This window comes from Lepisma saccharinum, chromosome 1 (assembly GCF_977018435.1).
Source record: "Lepisma saccharinum chromosome 1, izLepSacc3.1, whole genome shotgun sequence".
Lineage (NCBI taxonomy): Eukaryota > Metazoa > Arthropoda > Insecta > Zygentoma > Lepismatidae > Lepisma > Lepisma saccharinum.
Genome location: NC_139229.1, coordinates 168798163 through 168821927, shown reverse-complemented (window position 1 = coordinate 168821927; position 23765 = coordinate 168798163). Strand labels below are relative to the sequence as shown.

The 23765-nt window shown below is 35.2% G+C and overlaps 1 protein-coding gene across 1 annotated transcript in view; it reads left to right on the top strand.

Annotated features, from left to right (window-relative positions):
• Positions 1 to 1628: 1628 nt before the first annotated feature.
• Positions 1629 to 23765, top strand: part of LOC145987038 (far upstream element-binding protein 2-like) — a 30932-nt gene continuing 8795 nt past the window's right edge. The window contains exons 1-8 of the mRNA XM_083121500.1: positions 1629 to 1649; positions 3649 to 3696; positions 4415 to 4486; positions 9169 to 9375; positions 13276 to 13501; positions 15396 to 15553; positions 16851 to 16930; positions 18132 to 18368. Coding sequence (XP_082977626.1) covers positions 1629 to 1649; positions 3649 to 3696; positions 4415 to 4486; positions 9169 to 9375; positions 13276 to 13501; positions 15396 to 15553; positions 16851 to 16930; positions 18132 to 18368 — 1049 coding nt within the window. The remainder of the gene's footprint in view (positions 1650 to 3648; positions 3697 to 4414; positions 4487 to 9168; positions 9376 to 13275; positions 13502 to 15395; positions 15554 to 16850; positions 16931 to 18131; positions 18369 to 23765) is intronic.

Below are 23765 nucleotides of genomic sequence, written 5' to 3'. Positions count from 1 at the left end.
CTGCTATCTTTGCTTCTTCCTGTAGTCTTTTTAGTTTCTCCTTCATGTCGCCAAGTCTTTGATATAATGAGCAGATGTCGTCCGCAAAATCTAGATCTTCTAGTCTATCTTTGAGTCCCCATTGTATTCCTCTTTTCCTGCAACCCATCGTTTTCTTCATAACTGCATCTAGTACTAGCAGAAATATTGTCGGAGATAGAATGCAGCCCTGTCTCACTCCATTTGTAACATCTATGTATTCTGTAAGCTGCCCTTCATGTAGGATTTTGCACCTAAAACCTTCGTACATATCTTTCATTAGGTTTAATACCTTCGTTGGAATGCCATATTCTGCTAGTGTCTGTCACATGACTCTTCTATTTAGTGAGTCAAAAGCCTTTTCAAAATCGATGAACGTAAGATATAAGGTGGCTTGCCATTCATTGTTTTGTTCCAGAATTATTCTTAGAGTATTTATTAAATCGACACAACTACGTTGTCTGCGGAAACCAGCTTGTTCTTTCCTCAATCTTGATTCTACAACATCCTTCACTCTATTTAAGATTATTCTCGATAGTATCTTGCTTGGTATACTTAGCAAAGTAATTCCCCTCCAGTTTTTACAGTTAGTTGTATCTCCCTTTTTTGGCAGCTTTACTATTAAACCTTCTCTCCATTCTAATGGAACTTTTTCTTCATTCCATATTTTCTCTAACATAGGTTGTAAGAGATCAATGGAAGTTTCCACATTAGCTTTAATTAGTTCCGGATTTATGTTATCCATTCCAGGAGCCTTGCCATTCTTCATTTGCTTTATTGCTAGCCTAACTTCTGCTCTAGTTGGGGGCCCTAATTTAATTTTGGTATCTTTTCTATTTCCTTCTGTTCTTGTTTGATTAAAGGTTTCTTCTTCTCTTTTCCCATCTCTATTCAATATGTCTGAAAAACATTCTCTCCATCTTTCCATTTGTTGTTCTTGGGTTAGCAATAGATTACCATTTCTGTCTCTCACCGGTTTACTCTTCCTGAATGTTTTTCTGGATAATTTCTTAGTTATGTCATACAACTGTTTTAAGTCACCTCTCTTTTCTGCCTCTTCTGCATTTTGTGCTAAGTCCTCTACCCATTTCCTCTTATCTCTCCTCACACATTTCTTCACCTTTTTATCTATTTCCGAGTACTCTGTTTGGACTGCTGCTTTCTGTAGTCTTGTTCTGCTTTGGTTTATTTTTTGTTTTGCTTCTTTCCTATTTCTTATTACTTCCCAAGTGTCTTCAGACATCCAGTCTTTTTGTAGTTGATTTCTAATTCCAAGTACCTTCTCTCCAGTTTCTAAGTAGATTTTCTTCACATTTTCCCAATTTGTTTCAATATCTGGTTCATGCTGTGTACTTTCCGAGAGAGCTTGTAATCTATTATTTATTTCTAATTTAAATTCCTTTTGTTTTTCTTTCTCTGTCAATCTTTGAACATTAATTTTCTTTTTTCTTCCTTCGAACTTCTTGGATGTTGACATTATTTTTAACTTAAATTTGGCTACCACAAGATGATGGTCGCTGGCTACATCTGCTCCTCTTTTATTTCTTACATCCATTAGCGATCTCCTAAACTTCCTGCTTATTGTTATATGGTCTATTTGGTTTTCTGTAATGCTATCTGGTGAAACCCAAGTAATTTTGTGACAGTTTTTATGAGGGAAGATTGTTCCTCCATTGTTCCTTATGCCAACACTTCAGTATTATAGAAATATACGGTGAGTCACATAATTATTCGGACAGATAAGATTTCTGAATATTTACTGACGTAGCCGTGATATAATACGATGATAAATGTTTAATATTTATTTAACAAACAAAACACAATATGAGCACACTGTTAATTATCTTCAATTATGTTTAATATAATATATTAGTAAAATATTTTCATTAAACAAAACAAACATTGTTTGTGGGTTAAACAAAATTATTCGGACACATGGAAGGAGAGACAGGAAAACACGCTTGAAAAGCAACGAACAGAAATGTCAGTATCTGGTAGGCATCCCTTTCAATTTTAATACCTCGGATAAACGATTTGGCATACTATCTACCAATTTTCTGGTGTACACTGGCGATATGTTGGCCCATTCATGTTGAAGTCTCTCCTTGAGGTCTGCCTTCGAGGTTATAGGTGTTTTCCTCACTTCTTTTTCCAACTTACACCAGAGGTGCTCAATGACGTTCAAGTCTGGAGACTGCGGTGGAGGATGGAGCACTTTTGGGCAGTTGTACAATAACCATTCTTGTACTACGCGGGAAGTGTGCTTCGGGTCATTATCTTGATAAAACATAAAGTTACAAAGAATGCCCATCATTTCAGCACTAGTCTTTAGATTTGACTTCAGAATGTCAAGGTAAAGGTACCTGTCCATTGTCTGTTCGATGAAAGCCAATTTACCAACGCCTTGGGCCGACATGCAGCCCCAAACCATTACGTGACCACCCCCGTGCTTCACTGTTGCTTGCAAATTTTTCCCTCGGAGCTCCTCATTTGGTTTACGCCACACTGTTACCCTCCCATCTGACTCACAAATATTGAATTTACTCTCGTCAGTGAAAATTACCCGATTCCACCATGTCTGATCCTTTCCTAAGTGTTCCTTTGCGAACACCAGTCTTTTTGTCCTGTTTGGCTTACTTACAAATGGCTTTCTCCTGGCTACACGGCCATGATAGTTTGCCCTTCTGAGCACTCTTCGTATAGTTTCAGGATGACTATGCTTTCCACACTCCTCAGCTATCTCAGCACACACCAATGGAGCACTCATCTTTGTTTTTTTTTTAATTTTCCTCAAGATTACTGTCTCTTCTCTGGGGGAAAAAATTCTTGGTCTCCCTGTATGACCATGGGACTCGATCCTGTCTTCATCTTTAAATCGCTTAATAATATCTGCAACTGTACTTTTTTCATTTTCAACATTGAGGCAATTGTACGGTAAGTTTTACCCTTAGCGTGGTGCCATATCACTAACTGACGTTGTTCAAATGAACTTTCCTTTCCTCTTCGACCTATTTCTACATAGAAAATGTTCTTATATCACAACTTTGTTAAACAAAACGCGATCGTAATTGCTACAGAAACCTACAGGAAACCAGAGTTAATATATATGAACAGAGTATGAATCAATTCGTAAATCGAAATTGTCACTGTATCGCAAATTTACGTTAACATTTACTATGTGTCCAAATAATTTTGTGGCACTATTTTTGCAACGGTAGGGATTCATCCTTCGTTATATTGTTGCTGATGTTCGTTTTTTAACCTTTTATCGACCAACATGACATTTTTTAAACGAAAATCAACTTCAACGCTGTACACAGATTTCACTCCCTTCCCGCTCATAAACGTTAGAAATTTACTGTGTGTCTGAATAATTATGTGACTCACTGTATACTTAACATGAAGAACATGAAATATTAAAATAAGAGTATTACTAGATGGTCAACTAATCCTGACTGAGCTTTGCTAATTTACATATTTCTTCTGTGCATTTGTGGGTGTAACATACATGTAGTGTTTGCAGAATGGGCTTAGTTTAGTGTTTTTTCCTGCATTTAATGCTAAACCTGGCCTTGCCTTGAATTACCAGAATTCATGAATAATTTTTGTTTTTATTTTTTCCTCTTCCAGTATGCAAAACAGCTTGTGTATGACCTGATAGCAGAGAAAGAAATGCAGGTAAATATTCACTTCAGCACTATTTATTTCGCCTTGTAATGCCTGATGAAAAAGGTATGACTTCTGTTAAAAGTTTTATGTATTGCTTGATTTACCAGCTAGGAATTTTACAGATTATAGAAGTTCGTCACCTATTTTTTTAGTCATTTTTTGTGCACTGCTTGCCTTTGGCATTTTTATGAAACATACTTATGATGTGACATTAAGAATGTATTTTAATGTTATTGAAAGAGCATAAAAAATCACTTGTATAGTAGATCCAGGCCTATTTGTCAATAAATGGATTAGTTCATATTGTTGAAAGGTGTGCCTGGAGGACGTGTATTTTGGGTGCTATGCAGTTATTCTTGTAGGGTAGTTGAAGTACACTTATTTTCACATCCAGATTGTTATAATTTGAATAGGTATAAAGGTTACTTGTATGCTAAGGAAATTTGTGGTTAAATTGTTGCTCTGAAGAATGTAGCTTTATTGCTTAATACTTGTATCATGTGCTATTTTTAAGAATGATGAATAACATGCTTGCTTTGTCTATTTGGTTAGCTGCATAAGTAGGAGCAACTTGCATAATTTTTTAAAAAAATTAGGGTGTTGTCCCCAAGTGTGTTACGTAGTGGGAACTGTAGTTATGGTTCCCAACTATCCCTTCTCCAATACCTGCATTGGATGTTGGGAGCATGGTTTGCTTTTGTCCTTTGATAGTTTCGTTTCTCATCAGGCCTTTACCCGTGGTCAACGTGGGCCAAACCAAGGATTCAGTGAATACGGAGGTGGTCCCGATTCAGCAGAGGTAGGGGTTATAAGTATTGTTCAGTAATTGCAGCCGTTTCATGTTTTACATTGTTTCTCGGTAATGCAAATCTCCTTACATGCCAGAGTTTCCCACAAGTTTTCTGATGCTGAAGGAAGTTTGTTTTTGTTTTGAAAATTGATTTCCTTCCCATTGAAATTGTGTATTAGCATGTTCAGGCATCTGAAGGAGTGTTGTCTGTGGTGCAGTTTAATGTTCTGGCATTCATTTTGTGCAACACTCCATTCTGCATGTTTATATTCTCTAATTGTATAATTTATTTATTATCTAAGGAAACCCGTGCATGTACATTCAGAAGTTTTTGACTTAGGATTATTATGTGACTATTGATAGGTGCGTGCATGAAGTTAAGGATGCAATGCAACATTCAATTGATTGCCCGTAAACCCTGACAGAGGTTTTTTTTACATATGTATGTATAGCATGTAGATTTTGTGATAATTTTCTATCCCGAAATTTGATATTTTCATATTCAGATTATACAATTATCTGAAATACCTGAATGTATTGATTCTCTGGACAGTTTGTTATTTATCTGTTTTGGGGCTCCTCGCATATTGTCATATTAATTCTACTGTATAGATTCTCTCAAAGTCCTCTTCTAATCTATCTGTTTATTCATTTTATGGATTCTCAGCAGATTTTTTAAATGTTTACCTTTTTTTTTAAACTAAAACAGATCTATATCTACATTACTAAGGTCAGTGTAAATGCAGTTTTCCACCGTAACAAAAATGTAAAAGGGTTACAGTTAAGAATGTAACATTGTTTGATGTCCTGATCCTTTACATGGTAATTATTTTCTTAATTCCAGACCATTCTTCCCAGAATAACTTGCTGAACTTGAAAAAGTAAATAGCCATTTGCAGACACAGGTTATCTCAATACTTTGATATCAGGATATCTGATATCCAGATAGCTGTATTATCCAAATTATCTGTTGCATCCAAAATGGATATCAGATATTTTGAAATCTGGATTTTCTATAAACAAGAATCCTCTTGGATAATTTCTTAAGCTCAACAATTTTCAAATACAGTAGATTCTTGATCATATATTTTTAAATCACCTAGAAAACCTTCAAAACTTTTGAGGAAATCAACCTATGGGCGTAACAGCCAAGTTCGGATATATTGAAAATATACCCAGATGCCTGGAAACTTAAAAATCCAGTTGTTTTTGTTTTTTTTGGCCAAGATTAAGAAATGGAAAGAAATTTGCACTTTTTCTTGAACCAGCTTCTTAATGGAAGATATTCTACACAAAAATGTTAAAACGTGGTTGAAATGCCACCAAAAGATCTGCAAGTCTAAAATTGTCTAAATTACCTGTAGAAACCCAGGAATTTAGTTTTGTCAAAATAAGTAGGAAACCCTGTTAAGACCTTAACATATGGAAGGTTTTGTTGTATTGACACCATTAGGGAGTAAGGGGAATGTAAAATGGAGAATCCATGTGAATATTTATTGAATGCAACAAATAAGCTATTTCACAACTTCCTCCTTTTTACTTGTTATATTAGTGATATCAGTTTATTTTAAGAAATAGTGTAAGATGTTTTATTTTAAGTGGAATGCTACTTTGCATAAAAGTAACCCTTCCCTCAACATGAAAATACAGTAAATACATGCATGTCATAACTGCAGTTTTATTAGTTCCCATTTTCATTTTGGACTTTTTTTTTGTCAGTCACATGGTCCGAGTGCAATAGTTCATTTAGAATGTGATTGTGAGATGTATGTTTGTACACACACACACTTAACATGCTGTATATGTAAACACGTTAACGGTGAATAAAAGTTGAATGTACGTAAGAGTAGTTTTGTCATTTTGCATTGTTTTATGTATTCATATGGAGCTGCCTCTGGGGCAGTTCTGATCTGAGTATGCGAGTGCCCTCCGTAAATTTCATCTTAATCATTCATTCTCGTTATTCTAGTTAGCCAAAAGTTGCTTAAAAGCAATGCTAAACATGGCAGGAATGCACCTTGTACCCTTTGAACTCTCCAATAATAAACGTTTGGGTGTATTCTCACATTGTGTTTGTCAAAAACAAATGTGTGTCCCCAGAATGTTTTCGTGTATGTGCACATCTCGATGTACATCTGTGAGTTTACTCCTGAAGAACTGAAAGAGGCTCATTCATACCAGAGATTGGGATACCATGGTAGGTTGGGTACCAATTAGCCTGAGCATAAGTGGACTTCAAAGTAGGACTCCTGAAGGTGTTATGTCCCTAAAGTAAGCAATATTTCATAATGATACCTTTAAAATGGAGAAATCATGCCATCTTTGTCTTTGAAAGACATGCACCATTTAAAATATTTTGTTTGTATTTTTTTAAAATTTTACAAACAAATCTCAATAATTTGCAATTACAGTGGAAGACTGATTTTTCCAGATTTTAAATTTCTCCACATTGTTTTACTTTCAAGGTCCCAAAAAAAGGTGACATTTTAAAAAAACTTCCTTATATATTACATGTTCCTACATGCTAAGTTCTTTAGTGTGTCCCCTGAAAAACACAAGGTTGCCCTGTAGTAGGATAGCAATTTGTACTTGTACATGTAAGATTTTTTTTTTTCATTTAAAGATTAAGATTACTATTTTCAGATTTACATGTTTGTCTTGTTAGCAGTAGCATGTTAAAATGTGATATACAGTGGAACCTCAATTTTTAAGTTTTTCAAGGGACCAAGCTGGGAAATCAAAATGCAGGGAAATGTAAAATCAAGGAAAGTTTTAAAACATTTTGTTATGTTGGGGAGTTTGAAACCGGAAACGTAAAATTGGGGTTCCACTATATATATATATACACATTGGAACTTTGAATTTATGTTCCCAGATTTTACATTTTCATGCATTATACATTCAACCTTGATGGTCCCAACATGCAAAATGTTATATAATTTTTCTGCATTTCAAGTTTTTCCACCCTGGTCCCCTGAAAAATGTAAAATCGATGTTCCACTCTATTAGGTATTGCTATTCTTCCAAATAATATGTGGTAGAGTACTCTACCAGATTATTATATTTTCTTGTTATGCAATTTTTAAATGTCAACTAATGCATACCCATGCCAAACAAAGTGCTTATGTGCAGAAAGATTTTTTTTTTACTATAACATGTCTGCTATTTGCTCTGGTGATGGACAACTACATATAACCAGTTTCATCAAAACTTTAAAAATTAATATTATAGTGGTGTTTTGCTGGGCTTTTGTGTGTAGAGCTATGGGTTAATCACTATCATCTACGAATAGACTTAAAATAGGTGGTGTAGCATTTCATTTGTCATAGTCTATTGATAGCACATTTTCTAATTAGTTCTTTTTTTGAGGTGAAATGTTTGGATCTCCTACAAAGTTCGTTCACAAAGGTCTGTTACTAACATTCCACTGACTGCTTCTGTAGTGCATTTCAAAACACAGGCATCATTGGCATCTTGTAACACTGCATGATCTGTAGGAGACTGGACCACTGCTTTCATGCCACTGATCTGAAACTCATCATATCTCCCGAGTGCATTGTAATCCGAAACAAACTCTTTTAACACCACTGGAATTGCCCATCAGCATTATTTCTCTGCCTTGTGACTGTAGTTGGGCAAAAAGAGAAAAAGAGGGGCTTACAGAAACCCAAATCGGACACAAATAACCACCTATGGATCAAAAGAACCACTCATACTAAACTCCTTTTATATATATTTATACAGCACCATACTTACGTGTGTATAATGCGCACCCTGCTTTTGGATAGGGACCCTGCTTTTGGATAGGGAAAAGCAACAATTATCCCATATATAATGCTCAGTACAATTCAGGTTCAAGAATGGCTTCCTTAGTTTTAGGTTGTAAATCTGTTGCTATACCGATGAAGAGCAATGGACATCATACCTATTCAAGGAGTCACCTGTTTCTATGTGGACCAAGATTAGAATATACTCTTGTGCATACAATGAGCCGCCAACTCATGCTCCCCCCCTCTCCCTCCACTGTGTTTAGCACCCCAAGACTCACTTCTGGAACCACATTGCTTATTGGGTAGTAGAAGAAAGAAAGATCAAAATTATGTTATGGATTTGCAATGGTCAGGAAGTTATTTTCTATTTGTCATCCAATAAATACCATTGTGATACACATCCTGCATGACGCGAGGTGCGTGCACAAAATCCGCCAAAATTGCACCGCTTTTCTCGGTGTTACAAAACATGGTCGTTACAATGTGAAAAATCATGGGAAATGGCCAGACTTGAATGGTTTTTAAAATTATAATTAATTGCTCAAGAAACCAAACCTGGTAATTTGTATTTGCACCTGTTAATATATACATGTTATATGCAGTGACATAGTGAAAACATGTGTAATTCCATGGGGCTGTCCAAATTCACAGTTTTTGGGCGCAAACATTTTGGAAATAAGTGCGCATTATACATGAGTAAATATGGTAAATAAATTTCCTTTTTTACCCTACCCCTTGCCCCTTTCATCATCCCTTAATATTTGGATTGTGGAAAGGGAATAACTAAAAAAAAAAGCATTCAGTAACAATTGGCTATTCCCTAACTAGTTTGCCCCACCTTACCCATAAATGAACATGCTTTGTTAAATAACATGAAAAGATGTTATCTGTATTAATAATGTGTTGCTTTTGTGTGATAAGGTTCCTGTCCCACGGGCAGCGGTGGGTGTTGTCATTGGAAAGGGTGGTGACATGATTAAGAAGATACAGACTGAGACAGGAGCGTGGGTGCAGTTCCAGCAAGATTGTGACAATGGCCCTGGGGACAGGAGGTGTCTCTTAACAGGGCAGCCAGACCAAATAGAACAGGCTAGGAGACGGATTGAAGACCTCATCGACAGTGTGTTGGTAAGCAGTTTCACACCTCCTGTAACCATTGCGAATGAAAGCAGATGGTCTTCATTCTTGGGAGGGCAACAGTAGTGTCGGGGAGACCTTATTGTGTGTGCCACAAATTCACAATTCGCATGACAAAAAAGAAAAGGAAATAAAGTGAGACATGCTTGTTGCCTCGGATGACACGATGGCTTCGAAATTTTGCTTCATGCCCAAAAGTCAGTGGAATGTTTCAGAGCTTTTTCATTTTGTTTCGGTATTGTCATCTGGAATCCAGAATGTCTGCCAATGATTATGGGAATGTGGTGAGGCAATCCCTGAAATTTGATGTGGACGTACCTGGGGGAAGGGGGTAAACTTTTAGTTTGCCACATTACCAGTTTCTTTTCGTCTTTCTCCCTCCTTGCACAAAGATGGTTGTCTTCAACTCCACAGTTTAAGTGGTGCTGATATTTCAGTCTGAAATGTGTAGCCAGAAACAAAGTGAAGAATGGATTTTGGATCATGCTTCTGGTAAAGTGCTTCTGAGAATGGAAGGTAAGACAGTGGCTACTACTTCATTCCTGTAAGCGTGCAAAACTGTTTTTGATCATTATCTTATAGTGTTAAAGCTAGAATTAGCACTATAGTTATATTCTCCTATAACAACATACGTTAAGTAATAGACAATTACTAAAGCAAGCAAGCATGTCATTCGTTATTATTGAAATAGCACATGATAGAGAGGTCGTAAAATATCATATAAATGCTTATTCTGAAGATCCAGGTAATGGAATAGTGGCATAAGTCTGTGATATTATATATAATAAACTCTAGTTATAGAAACTGAAGCTCTAGTAGTGTGTGGGCGCATGCACATGCATGTGTATGGCACAGAGGGGTGCGATATAATATGTTGGGAGTAAATTGAGTAAATAGATATACACATTATGATGTATCTTAGTATACATGTTATAGATTTTTTTTTTTAGTCCTTAAGTTAAAATAATGTAGGCTACTAATGTACCTGTGATTTATATCTAGTAAATAATTTTGCAGTGAAATACAGTGTTGAAGCAAAAGTAATCACATGGTAAATACATCATTACCACTATGTGATTATTTGATCAGCTTGGTTGTATTAAAGACTTCTTGAAACTGATGCATGCCAGCTTTCAGTATTAAAATAATAATTTATTAACTTAAGGAGATTACAATTGAAGCAAACTGTATAAATCAGGGATTTTTGTTTTCTTCATTATTGTTGTAACAATTACAAAGTTTTTCTGTTGTGTGCTGTACCACAAAGCTGTTTTTTTAACAATGGTTGCAAAAGTAGAGCTTTATCATTAATATACCGGTTGAAAATATAAAATGAAACAATTTAAAAAAAGTATGCACTAAACTGATTTCCTCTTTTTTATCTTTATACATGTGAAAAATGTGATTTAGGCAAGAATGCCTAACCTGTGAAAGCCTCTTGGTAAAAAATGAGTAATGATGTATGCAGTTCTAGCTTTCTTAAGAGATAATGTGACATAAGATCATGATTGCAACATTGTCTTTATTGCAATAAATGCATTTGCACAAACATTGAACACAACTTTTAAATTATCTTGGAAAAAATTCAGGTGGGCATTGTTTGTTGTATATGTATTTCTTCACAACCTTCTTAGGCCTTGGAGAGAAGCGGTGTGGAAGGACTAATTTCTTCATCTCCGGATCATAAAGATATGCCCAAATTTCATAAGGTCACCAGATCAGGAGAGAACTTTTCATGATTGGCTACAAGCTCGTCCAACAGATTAGAGCAGATATTTACTCTTATCCACTTTATTTTGGGTGTCGACTGGTACCAACTTTGCAAACACTTTACAATCTTCTGTCACCTTCTGCATCTCATTGAGACCACAGTCCAGTTGTGCACAAAGCTCTAGAATTCACATGACACTTATCTTCTCCCCTGGCTTATTCATGGCTTCCATTATCCTTCTGTTAATGTTTGTACAAAAACATCCTCTGCACCTTGTGAGATGCTGTACTAAACTTGTCTAGTCTGGTGTGCACTGTAATACTGGGTAAATTACAAGAGTGCTATTCGGAAATCAAACTTCCCGAGAGGCATGAAATAAGGAAAACATATATTTGTTATACATGAAAGTTGCACATGTGAACTATTTTACAACATAATTGCCATCTAAATTCATCAGGCATTTGTCAGTGAACGCACTTTCTTCTGTATACCCTCGTTGCCACCAGGGAATCTGCCATTCTCAAACACCATCCATCAGCTCCTAATTTTGGTACCCATCTTGCACAAAACTTGATAACCCAGCCTCACAGGCTGTCTCATAGAGGGGGTTGCCCAATTTCAGGAAATTCTTGACTCTTTGTGTACTGTATATTGTGAAGTGGCAGTATTCGTAAACCATGTTATCCACTCATTCAAGGTCATCCAGCACAACAGACTGTCTTCCTTGTCCTCCTTAATCACACACATGAGTTCTTCCCTCTTGAAATTTCCGGCACCATTTCCTGACACAACCTTCACTCATGACTTTCTCTCCATGCATGACACTCATTCTACAAATGATTTCAAGCTTCCAGCTGCGCTATGGGCTTGCACCTGCAAAACCATATTACATCATTAACCTCGCGGGAGCATCTATTGTACCAGCAATGGTTTTCTGCCCACTGCACACCAAGCCTAAAAACACTGTGACCAACCACTTGACATGCCGTGAGTCAACACGTGACAGCTTATTTCTGTTCATGCACCTTCATCAGACATTTTTACAATATTATAACTGCAACATTCATGAAACTAAGAATAAATGTCTGATGGAGGAAGTATGTGTTCTTCCGAAAGGTTGTAAAATTTTGGGTTTATAACCTTGTACGAACCATAAACTACAGGAGAAATAATTCTACAATACAAGCAACAGCAATACATATATAACGTATTTTTCGGCCGATTTTCCTGGGAAAAGGGTCATTACTTGGAGAGGGTCGTTATATTCGGGGACGTAGAATCGAGACTTGACTGTAATTGACATTCATAGATTATCGGTTTTTTTGTTTTTGCAGGATGACAGGAGTCCTAGAACTGCAAAGTTACTTTGATAATCTTTAGATACTTCTTAGAGAAAAAAAAACAATTAAAATCTTGCGTTGTTGCTTCGAAGGACATTTCCGAAATGAGTTTGTTAAATGTAGTAACAATATTTGACATTCCAGTATGTCATATCTTTATATGCATATAAATTAGGGATTGGACGGATTAATCGGTATGGGCCGATATAGGCATATCGGTGTATCAATTTATCGATAAAATTACCGATTATTTTACCGATCCGATATATCGATTATTATCTGATAATTTAGTGCAAAATTTTGCCATTTTGTTGTAATTTTTATTGATAATATCCATGCCCTACTTTCCAAAAAAGTAAATGTCTAAATATGCAATTTATCTTGCACTGCAGTCACCTTGAAACACACACTTATTAAAGAGGTCAGTGAACCTTTCAGGTTCTTCAAGGACAATTTCTAATTTTATATCGGATCGGTATCGGTAAATTTTATATCTGTACTTTACCGGTATCTGCCAAAATTTCATATCGACCCATCCCTAATATAAATAAACAAAAAAGAGAAAACTATTTGTATATTTGCCATGTGGTTCTGGTTTTGTTCCAAACCAGCCATCCTGAAATGGTTAAATTTGTTTGAATGTAACCCTGAACCTAAATAGAAATCACTCCATGGTCCTCTATGTTGGTGCCATTTTCTTGCTTCGGCATGGGGTCAAAAACACATGTAAAGTTGTCTGGCTGTTATCACAAATTGGATGTTTTTGTAAAATTTTCCCAGAGACATGTACAATATTTGCGAATTATGTTCACTAATAACTGTTAACGATATTCTTTCCAGCGCAGGGACAATGATATGGGAAGAGGACGAGGTCGAGGTGGCCCTCCACCACCTTTTGATAGAATGGGTCGCGGAGGACCAGGGGGCGAGTATGGTCCCGGACCAGGAGGGCCCGGTGGTTGGGACAGAAGACCAGGAGGAATGCAGCCACCCAACCAAATGGGTGACAAGCAAGAAGTTACTTTCACTGTACCTGCAGCCAAGTGTGGAATAATAATTGGTAGAGGTGTGTAGATACAAATATTTAAAATATGCTGTTGCCTATTTCATACATGTTTGCAAAACATCAAAAAATACAGTATTTCAGAGAGGCTTATGATTGGTTCTGAACCTTTGGCCATTTTTGTGCATTCTTATGATTGGTTCTGAACCTTTGACCATTTTTGTGCATTAATGCCAATGTATAGAACTGAAAAATTTGTACTGTTATCATTTCTGGTCCCATTGAAAGGAAGGAGGGGGGGGGGGGTTCGTGCAGCATTAGTTCTTTACTAACAATTCCAGCCATCCTCCATGAATGAAATGCATAGGAATATTGGGCATCACTTATGCTACAATTTGGTTATTGATTGGTAAGTCTGTAATGTATTGGTAAACCCATTGCTGTAATATATCTATAAATAGGCTATAATGTAGCACAAATTTGCCATTTAATTATTTTTATGAATAAAAGTATATTTAATATACCTGTTCTTGTAAGTACCGTATTTATAAGTTAATTACATGCAATTCCAGAAAAGTTCACATTGTACATGCACAAACACGGTTAATACTGAAAAAAAAAGTTGTTCAGAGACTAAAATATAGTACCCTTACAGTGATCCACATATTTCTGATTTTGTTTTTTTGGCCAAATTTCACCAAAATTGTTGTTCTTAATGTGCATCATGAGATATTGAAAATTATTAAAAAATAGTTTTTCTTGTATGTATGCATTGCTTGGATTGTAGAATTATTTTCCTATAGTTTACGGTTATTACAAGCATAAGAAAACAGTTTTTCGTTGTGACATTTCAGATGTGATCAAAATATTTTTTTTATCTGAAATAAAAATAAAACAGACTGCTTCTTTTCACAGTTAGGTTGCTATATTACAACAATGTAACATTGACAACATCCATTATATAACGGATTCTTTTTGTTGAAAAAATTGCTAACCATTGTTATAATTGTATCTTTAGTCAATATTAAAATAAATGATTAAGGGAGCGTGTGTTCTCCTGAGCAACTAAAAATTGTTTTCTTACGCTTGTAATGACCATAAACTACAGGAAAATAATTATTAAAAAATGTATTAGGATCATGCCAATAGGGGTGTTGGGTTGAAGCCCAATGTGAAAATGGGATAAATAAATATGCCCACATGCCAATAGGGGTGTTGGGTTGAAGCCCAATGTGAAAATGAGATAAATAAATAATATGCCCACATTAGGGGATTATGGATTGTTACCAACAATGTTATTGGTCTTTGTGCAGCATCATGTAGACAATTAGAGAAATACTTGGAAAGAAGTAGCAGGCTCCAAATTAAAAAAGAAAAGGGCACTTGGGAAGCCCTGGCCTTTAGGAGGCTACTACTGCATGGAGTTTCATTTTAGTTTAGTTTAAGTGTTTAGATGAAATTGTTGAACAAATATTGATGCAGAATCATAGTTAGATCAGTCAATAGTGGAGACATCTATAATCTGTATGAAGAAAGTATCAAGCATTTCCACCTGTGACTTAGTCATCTAGTAGGACACTAGTAAGTGTCTTGCCTGCAGGAAGGCTATATCAGGGTACTGAACTTCTAAAGTTAGTCAACTAAATTTAAGAACTTTTCAGTTTCACTGAAATGTCACTACATTATATCCACAGTAAGACTGAAGCAGATTAATCAGGACAATATTGATCAGTCTTTATCAAAAATTTCTGTAATCTGAAACTTTCTCACATAAATGTGGTTTTATTTCTCCGGTATAAAACTAAAATTGGCCTACATTTTATGATTTTCTAAATAATGGATCTCATTTGTAGGACAAACTTCCACCAGAGTAAGTAATTACACATTTGAGTTAACTAATAATTGTGGATTGTATTTTGGTGTGTATATTATATTCTGTTTACTATTCCTCCATTAGGTGGTGAAACAATTAAGCAAATCAACCAACAAACAGGTGCACACTGTGAGCTGGACCGAAGGCCACCACCCAATCCTAACGAGAAAGTGTTTGTCATTCGAGGTGCTCCAGACCAGATAGAACATGCAAAGAGGCTCATTACAGAGAAGATAGGAATGGTAACTATTGAAATCTGTTGCATGCACACACAACATTCCCCCAATCTTGAAACTAGCACACTATTGGCTGAGAAAATGCCTTGGTATTTGTAAAGCGAGATAAATTATAAGTTCATGGTGTGGTGCAGTAATATCTTTCAGGATATTATATTAAAAATTGCTTTGGTTTTGAATGTTCTTTCTTATTCTTGTGATATAAATTTCAATCTCTGCTTTTGTTAACATAAATTATGGTCTAATCCATGTTGAGGAAGGCACCAAATCTAAATTAATGTTGCAAGAGTAAGAACAATATTTGTATTAAAATATATAGTCAAATGTAGCCGGAGTAGTTGTTTATGAGTAGTAAGTATAGTTACAATTCTAGAATAACAATTTCTTAATCATATTGTAGCAGTTGTTTGGATAACTTTCCAAACACACCAACATAAAGCTTTACATATTACGATCCATATTCCAGTTTCTTTGCACAGACTATTACATGATAAGAGTTTTTTTTTTCCTTCCTCTAGAGCAGTTTCCTAATAGTTATTATTTTATATTATTTATTGTTTTATTCCTAGTGTAACAATTTTGAAATGTTTTGCATTATATTTTAATTATGGCTGAGCCTATATCCATAAAAATGCCAAAACTCTTAGATTCCTTCTGATACTGAGTCTTGAAAATGTAACAGATATTATTGTGTATATATTGCATTCCAATTATATGCATCAACTTGCTTTAAAATATTCAAGAAGTAGCATCAAAATATTAAAATACCCAGTATGTAAACAAAAAAAATGCATTTTTCTCCTCAATGTTGGTGCAAAATAAATGAAAGCTTCAAATTTTGCACAATTTCAAGGATAATAAGACTGAAAATGCTGTGCAGACATTGGAAAAGACACAAATGCCAGGCATCAGTATATAAGTTGCAACGGATACTTTCCTCCTCCTTACCTATGCACTGGCATTGATATTGGCTCATCCCCAACTGCTAATTCTTGTAAAGGCATAAACTTCTATTCATATGTTCTCCATAATGTTTTGTGCTTATTGTAAGAAGAGAACTGATTTTGTAACCTTTTTTTTATTACACATATTTTTGTTTCACAAGATACTATGTCAAAACATAGTGAAGATGAATTTTGTCACTACTTTAATAACATGTGTAACGTGTAAAAATTACTTAAATTTTACTCATTATAAGAAGGTAAAATAGCCTTCAGCAATACTAAAGAGTCCAGAGGTATGCCAATTATGTATTTGTTACCAGTTCCTATGGGAGCATGAACAGGCTGCTAAATTGAAGCAGAATGTGTATTTTCAGTCCCAGCCGGGGCCTGCCCCACCTCCGACGCAGTATCCTATTGGTCAGGGTCCTGGACCTGGTGGGTAAGTATCAAGACAGTCAATGTTGTTACTTTGAAATTTACGACAGAGACTGAAGTTTCACCACACTTTAAAAACCACAGCACATGGAAGTGGTGAATTGTTAGTTTTAATTAATTTTAATTTAAAGGGGGGGGGGGAGAGTGCTGTGGTTTTTTAAGTGTGGTGTAAATTTAGTCTCTGTCAAGGTATGAACAGTATTGAAATAGAAATTCGTTGCCTCTTTTTTTTAAAGTGCATCCACGCTCGTCAGAAGGGGGTGATATTTTCTTTTGAGCAAGTTTTCCATGTCTTAACAACAGTAGAATATTGCCAGTGTTGTCATAATATTATGCCAGGGATCCTAGGTTGGCCGTGTGTTTGTGTCCTTTTATCAGTTAATTTCAAAACAACACCATTGTTAGGTTTTCTTTTACGAGAACTATCAATAGGATCCTCTTGTCATCGAAATTTTGAAAGGCATTCAAGTCTCTTTAAATATTTGATATTCAGCCAATATTCATTCATGCATTGGAAATCAATTTGTCACATCCTAAGGTACATGTCAAATACTTTACACAGTTTATACTTCCATAGTGAAGTCTAATGCAATGACAGTTTTAACAATAATATAGAATAGGATTGAACTGATCTTATTACAGAAGAACTTTCAGGCATTCTGAGCTTTCACGATCGCAAATGAGCTCTGTAACACTTCCATGGTGCCTAATTATTCTGGAAATCGTTGCTTTTTTTGTGTGTGTAAACACTGAATTTTGTGATTACGTAGCATGTATTTTCCTATTCTGATGTAATTCTTGAATATTTTAAAACAAACCTCCATGTAAATTGAGACACATAATTGGATTGGAATACTTGCACACTAATATCAATCAATATTTAAACAACTTTTTAAGTTTTACAATTTCTAAGTACAGTATAACCTCGATTTTTACATTTTATATATATTTTTTTACATTTACTGAAAAAAAGGTGGGAAAATGTAAAATCGATGACAATTTTGTAACATTTTGTTATGTTGGGACCATCAAGATTCAATGTATAATGCGGGAAAATGTAAATTAAGGTTCAACTGTATCAGCAGGAATCTCTAAGAGTATTGACATTAGTTGAGAGTAGTATCGGATCAGCCGATAGAACCATTGATTCACTGATATTCCAAATGTACGCGCCATACTTAATTTGAAATAATTATTTTCTGTAGAGCGGTCAGCAGCCTGCGGCTGGTCAAGCTCCACAGCAACCTGTTGCTCCAGCCGCTGGACAACATCAAGGTCAGATGCCTGCTCAACCCTACCAGCCATATGGTTATGGTGGTTACTATGGTGGACAACCACCTCAGAATCAACCATACAATTATCCTGGTTACGGTGGCTACGCTCAGCCTCCACAGGGTCCGGAGAATCAATGAACTCGTCGCTCAAAGATCGACATTTGTATTGTAAGTAAATATAAAATATCTTATTGAGTTTTGCTAGTATAACACTAGATTGCTGGAATGGAGGTGTTATGTATTACTTTGGAAAATAGGCACCATTAATAGTAAGAATTTTGGAATCAACAAAGCAGACATTTTTTGAAATGTCATCACATGCATAGCAGCTACGAATCAACCCCCTCCCCCTTAAAAATCAGTTTGTGGTTTATTTTCATATATAAAATAAAACTTAGTTCGTTAGTTGATGGAAGAAGATGTCTGTCTGTTGGCTCATTTAGGTAATACAAATGATTATCCCTCATTGATGACAAAATAGCATTGTTTTCACAACTTTTTTATAGAGGGACCACAAGGGAAAGAACCGTGGGGCAAAAGTCTCTCAATATAGTGAAGCTTGTAATTTTCTTATTCAGGACCATTTGTTCTCGACACTCAATACCTGTTTTATGGCTTTTGGAAAATTTGTGACTATCCCTTGGCAATTTTAAAGCCACTTGCTTAAATAGAATATGTTTACTGTTCAATAAATCTATTTTCACTACACACAGGAAAAACTCTGGGCAACATGCATGATGGGCTTCAAGAATATATATGTTGAGATTGGGTGTTTAGCTTATGGTGCTTTGCAATGTGTTCTGTCAAAACACTATTGGTTTGCCCCTTTCGACCATGCTATGAAACTGAAACTCTGCAAAACTTTTCAAGAAAATCCCCTGGGGAAATTATTCATCATTTGTTCTGAAGCAAGTAGGTAATTCTGTCAATGGGATCTAGAAAAAATTCTCCATCACAGATTTTCAGAAAGCCACAAAACTTGGTTCCTTGCAGTGAAAGGAAATGTCATTTACAAAATATCAAGTGTGCTGAGCAGATACAGACATGGAATCCAGTCATCGTAGAACCCTCAAAGAATGCCACATGACACTTTTCGCGGAGTGTAACCTGTCTGTTATGCAAAATGCACCCTCCGCCCTCAGCCAACATTGTCACAATGGTGAATTTCACAATTAAAAAATAGTTTCAATTATTCTTTTAATGTATTTCTTTGAGGGATGGGCCAGTATAAAATTTTGGCTGATACCGATATTCTACCCATCCGATATAAAATTAGAAATGGTCCTTGAAGAACCTGAAAGGTTCATTGACCTCCTTAATAAATTGTTTCAAGGTGACTGCAGTGCAAAAGAAGTTGCATATTTAGACATTTACTTTTTTAGAAAGTAGAGCATGGAGATTATCCATAATTACAACAAAATGGCAGAATTTTGCACTAATATATCAGATATTTATACCAATACACCGATATACCTATATCTGTTGATACCGATAGAGTGCCAATTAATCGGTTCCATCTCTAATTTCTTTGAACATATTAACGCAAAAATCAGGTGGTTTGATGTGATGTGGTTACAATGGAATACTTAAAAATAAGTTTTTTTTTTTAAATACTGTCAACAAAACTTTTAATTACGTTATTCAAGCACTGATACAGTTATCTGTAGGAAATTTTAAAACTGCATTGCTTCAAAGTGGCATAGAATCAGCCCTAAAAATTGCCCTGTAAAAATGCTTGATATTCTTCCGAAAACCTTGTTTTGTGTAAACCATGCATTTGAAAGACATTAATTTTATTGGAAAGTTCCTGAAGATTTTTCCCAACTATCAAAGTGCAGCTTGTTGAAAAATCCCTGCAAATATAACATAACCATTTAGAACAGAGAAATGCTTTTGTCGTAATAGGAAATGCCAGTTACAAAGACAATTAATAGGTCCCAGGTTCGAATCTTGGCCAGGGCCTAGATGTTTGTGAGTGTCCATCATATCAACACTCATTCCCATCTTTGCAAATTAGCCAAAAGTGGCACAAAAGCGTAGTAAAAGAAAGCAAACCAATCAATCAATTTAATAGTTCACTGCATTACTGCATCTATATATAAGGAAATGAGAAACATATAAGCACTATCAGAGGTAAAAAGTGTGTTTCGTTCATTAGAACTGTTAACATTTGCACGATAATGCTCTGACATTCTTGACCCCCGGATGGATCTTTTTCACTTCGTAAATCGAAAGCCATTGATCTGCAGATGTGGTAATATGTTTGGTGATATTTTGAAGTAAGGAAACACTCGCCAGTCTAAGGAATTTTTTTTCCTATTTACTTTTCAATGTATCAAATTTGACCCCATGCTAAGCATGCATTTTGATAGCATATTTTTACTTCAGTATTCATATATTATCAGAATGTATATGAAAATACAGGTGTGCCAGCTTGTGGTGTGTATATATACACATGTCTTACAAGCAGGAACACCTTTATTATACATTTTTCATGGGTCTGTGGCTAAAAATTTTGTGGGAAATGAAAATTTCAGGAGGATTGTCTGAACTTGTAGCTTTATTGGCAGTAGGAGGTTAACATGGGGCTACGTAAAATTATTGGCAGTAGGTTAACATGGGGCTACGTAAAATGTGAGATTGTGTAACAACTATACTGTATTTTGTTCATGCGTGTATGCTCGTGCTTATGTATTATTGCTTTCCACATTCTTACGTTCTTGAAACTGAAATTAAGTGTATTTGTACAAATATTGCCATTGTGTATAGATGTAGGAGGGTGTGAGTGAGTTTAGATAATTCACATTGTGCTCACAGCTGTTCCATTTGGAATGTGCAAATGAACGTAATTACCAGAAGATTAAAATAATGTATGCTTCAGAGTTGGTAACTATGATTATTGCAGGAAAAGTTGTTCAGCTGGCATTAAGTATAACTCGAGAGAATGAACTGTTTACAATTTAAATTTTCATATTTGCATTATCAACAAAAGAATGCATTTGCCTTAGCTTTCTAATAGAGTTTTCTTAACTTGGTGTATATTGCCAAATGTCCAAAATGAGTTTGTGTAGATAATTTTGGCATGGATCAATTAGAAGAAGGTTTTCTTACTGTGATAATGCTAGTCTGGTTGCAAGTCTTTGTATTGTGGGAGTGTTAGTTGGTGTTTCGTTAATTTAATGCTACAGCCACAGCATTTGTGTAGACATGGATAAAAACAACTCTGAAATGCTGCTATGGAATTTTTTTTCACATCTTGCATAATGCTTAATGTGGTTGCTTCTAAACAGTTGTGCAGCAGGTGAGAATTGGTAAAGATTTTGTGGGCAACTTGGCAGTTGCGGAGATCTAGTGTCATTCATGTTACTCACATCTTAGGTAAATTTGGAACCTGGTTTATTCGTATTGATGCATACTCTCTTGACGGTAGGTTTGAAATTTCATGGATCGTGGGTCCTCATTTGCTGTCGGGATCTCGTTTTTTTAATATGACATTGGAAATGGTATGTTCAGTAATTGCACATGGTAAGGAGGAGAAGAAGCTAATGGAATACATTGTGCAACATTTCAGATTTGTAGATCTTTGTCATTTTTGTGATTTGAAACATTGATATAAACTATACTCCATTGCACTACTGTCCTTAAAGAGCCAAGGCTTCAGAGTTCTTTTTCATTTGGTGATACGTGGACACTGAATAGTTTCATTGCTGCTGTTTTTCTGACATTGGAAACTAGGGTTTTCCAATTTTTCTCTATAGCTTGTCAACACAAATCCTGGGTCCGTTTTTACTAGGTTGATAATTATTGTTCATATGTGCTATCACTATCATGTCTGGGTAGTAATAATGGGGTGGTTAGAACCCAGAAGTGTCTGTGACTGTAATCCATGGGTTTTCATTGCATTTTTAAAAATCCTTGACCCATGTGAATAAAAGTGCCATCTCCCTGCAATTGAGAGAACTAATTCAACCAAAGTAGATTGTCGCAGAGAGGCTACATTGTAACACACTGTAAACGTGAATATTGTGAGTTAGAGATGAAATATTCATCCATAATGTCCATTATGTTCTATCAATATATATATATATATATATATATATATATATATATATATATATATATATATATATATATATATATATATATATAATGTAGTGCTTGTGGTGAGCTCTTGCGTTAGGTTGCAGTAGGTGTCTGCATTCATGCTGAGTTTATGAGTAAGGCTAGGATTTTCATGACAGCATATTTTTTTTCTTTTTGGTAAGGGTGATGTGTTCCCTAAATATATAGAACTTCATATTGTGAAGAAACTAATTCAATTAAGGTGCTTTTTAAGGCCAAAATTTGGCATATTTGGCTATTTATATGTGATGGAGCATATTTTGATGGATTTTCGGTCATATTCAGCATATTTTAAATTGAACTAAAATTTTTTCGTATGTGAAAATATTTCAGCATATAGCCTATTAGATGTTGATGTTTGAAACAGTCATATTTTTCAAATTCTAGTGCATATTTTGTAAAATTTTAGGTCATAAAAATCCTAGCACTATTTATAAGTAAGGAAGTCACCCGTTTTTCATAGTTTATTTGTCCAAAGATATTCTTTGAGCATGAAGAGACTTACCACATTGTTTTGTAAAATTTAGTGGCTATTGCTGGCATACTCCCTCAGGCCAACCTTTTCTTCTTCTTTCTTAGTACTTAACGAAAACTTACGTTAGAGGCAATTGTAGAATTTGATGTCTAGTAACAATATGACTCGAAAATCAGAGGAAAAGTTCACACTGCGAAACCAAAAGGTGCCAGATTCTGTTGTCAAGTTCTGAATGTTTTGAAAACTGCATTAAGATGATAGTGAAGATACACTGAATTTTGCAAAAGAGAATTGGAACAAAGTAACAATCATGAAAGATTAGAACATGAAGTTGTTACTTGGCACCTAAAGTTTTCACATTTAACTCTTGTATCAAGTTTAATACATTAACAGTACTTTGTAATCTATTTTTTTTAAGTAATATATGTAGTGTAAATTAATTTAATGTGTCCAGAGACCAATTCCTCAAGTAGCTATTCACCCTGCACAAATAAAAGTTGTCACTCCTGCTCAAGAAAAACTGCATTCATCTAAACAATTGTAATGTGTAGTGTAATATTGATGCTCTAAATTGGTTATTTTCTTTCATTTTTTGTGACTAGTTTATCTTACCGTAGTTCTAATAGTGAACTTTGCACAGGCTGGAACTGTGTACTTTCATTGCCTCCACTTCAAACACATTAAGTTAATATGAGCACACAGTTGTGAAATAACTGAATAAGTATTGAAAATTGTGCCTTGACTTGGAGTGCTCTACTAAGCTAACTCCCATGATTTGTGGCTCTGTTGATAAGAGCACATGTATGACTTTGATCCCTGGTTCTCTGTGTGATCTAGCAACAATTTTCAGAACAAAATAGTAGCTACCTCAAAAAATGATTCTATAAATTTCCTTTTCTACTTAATTTTGTAAACAGGTGTGCAATGGACTCTTGGTTATGTAATATTAGTGCATACTTGATGATCAA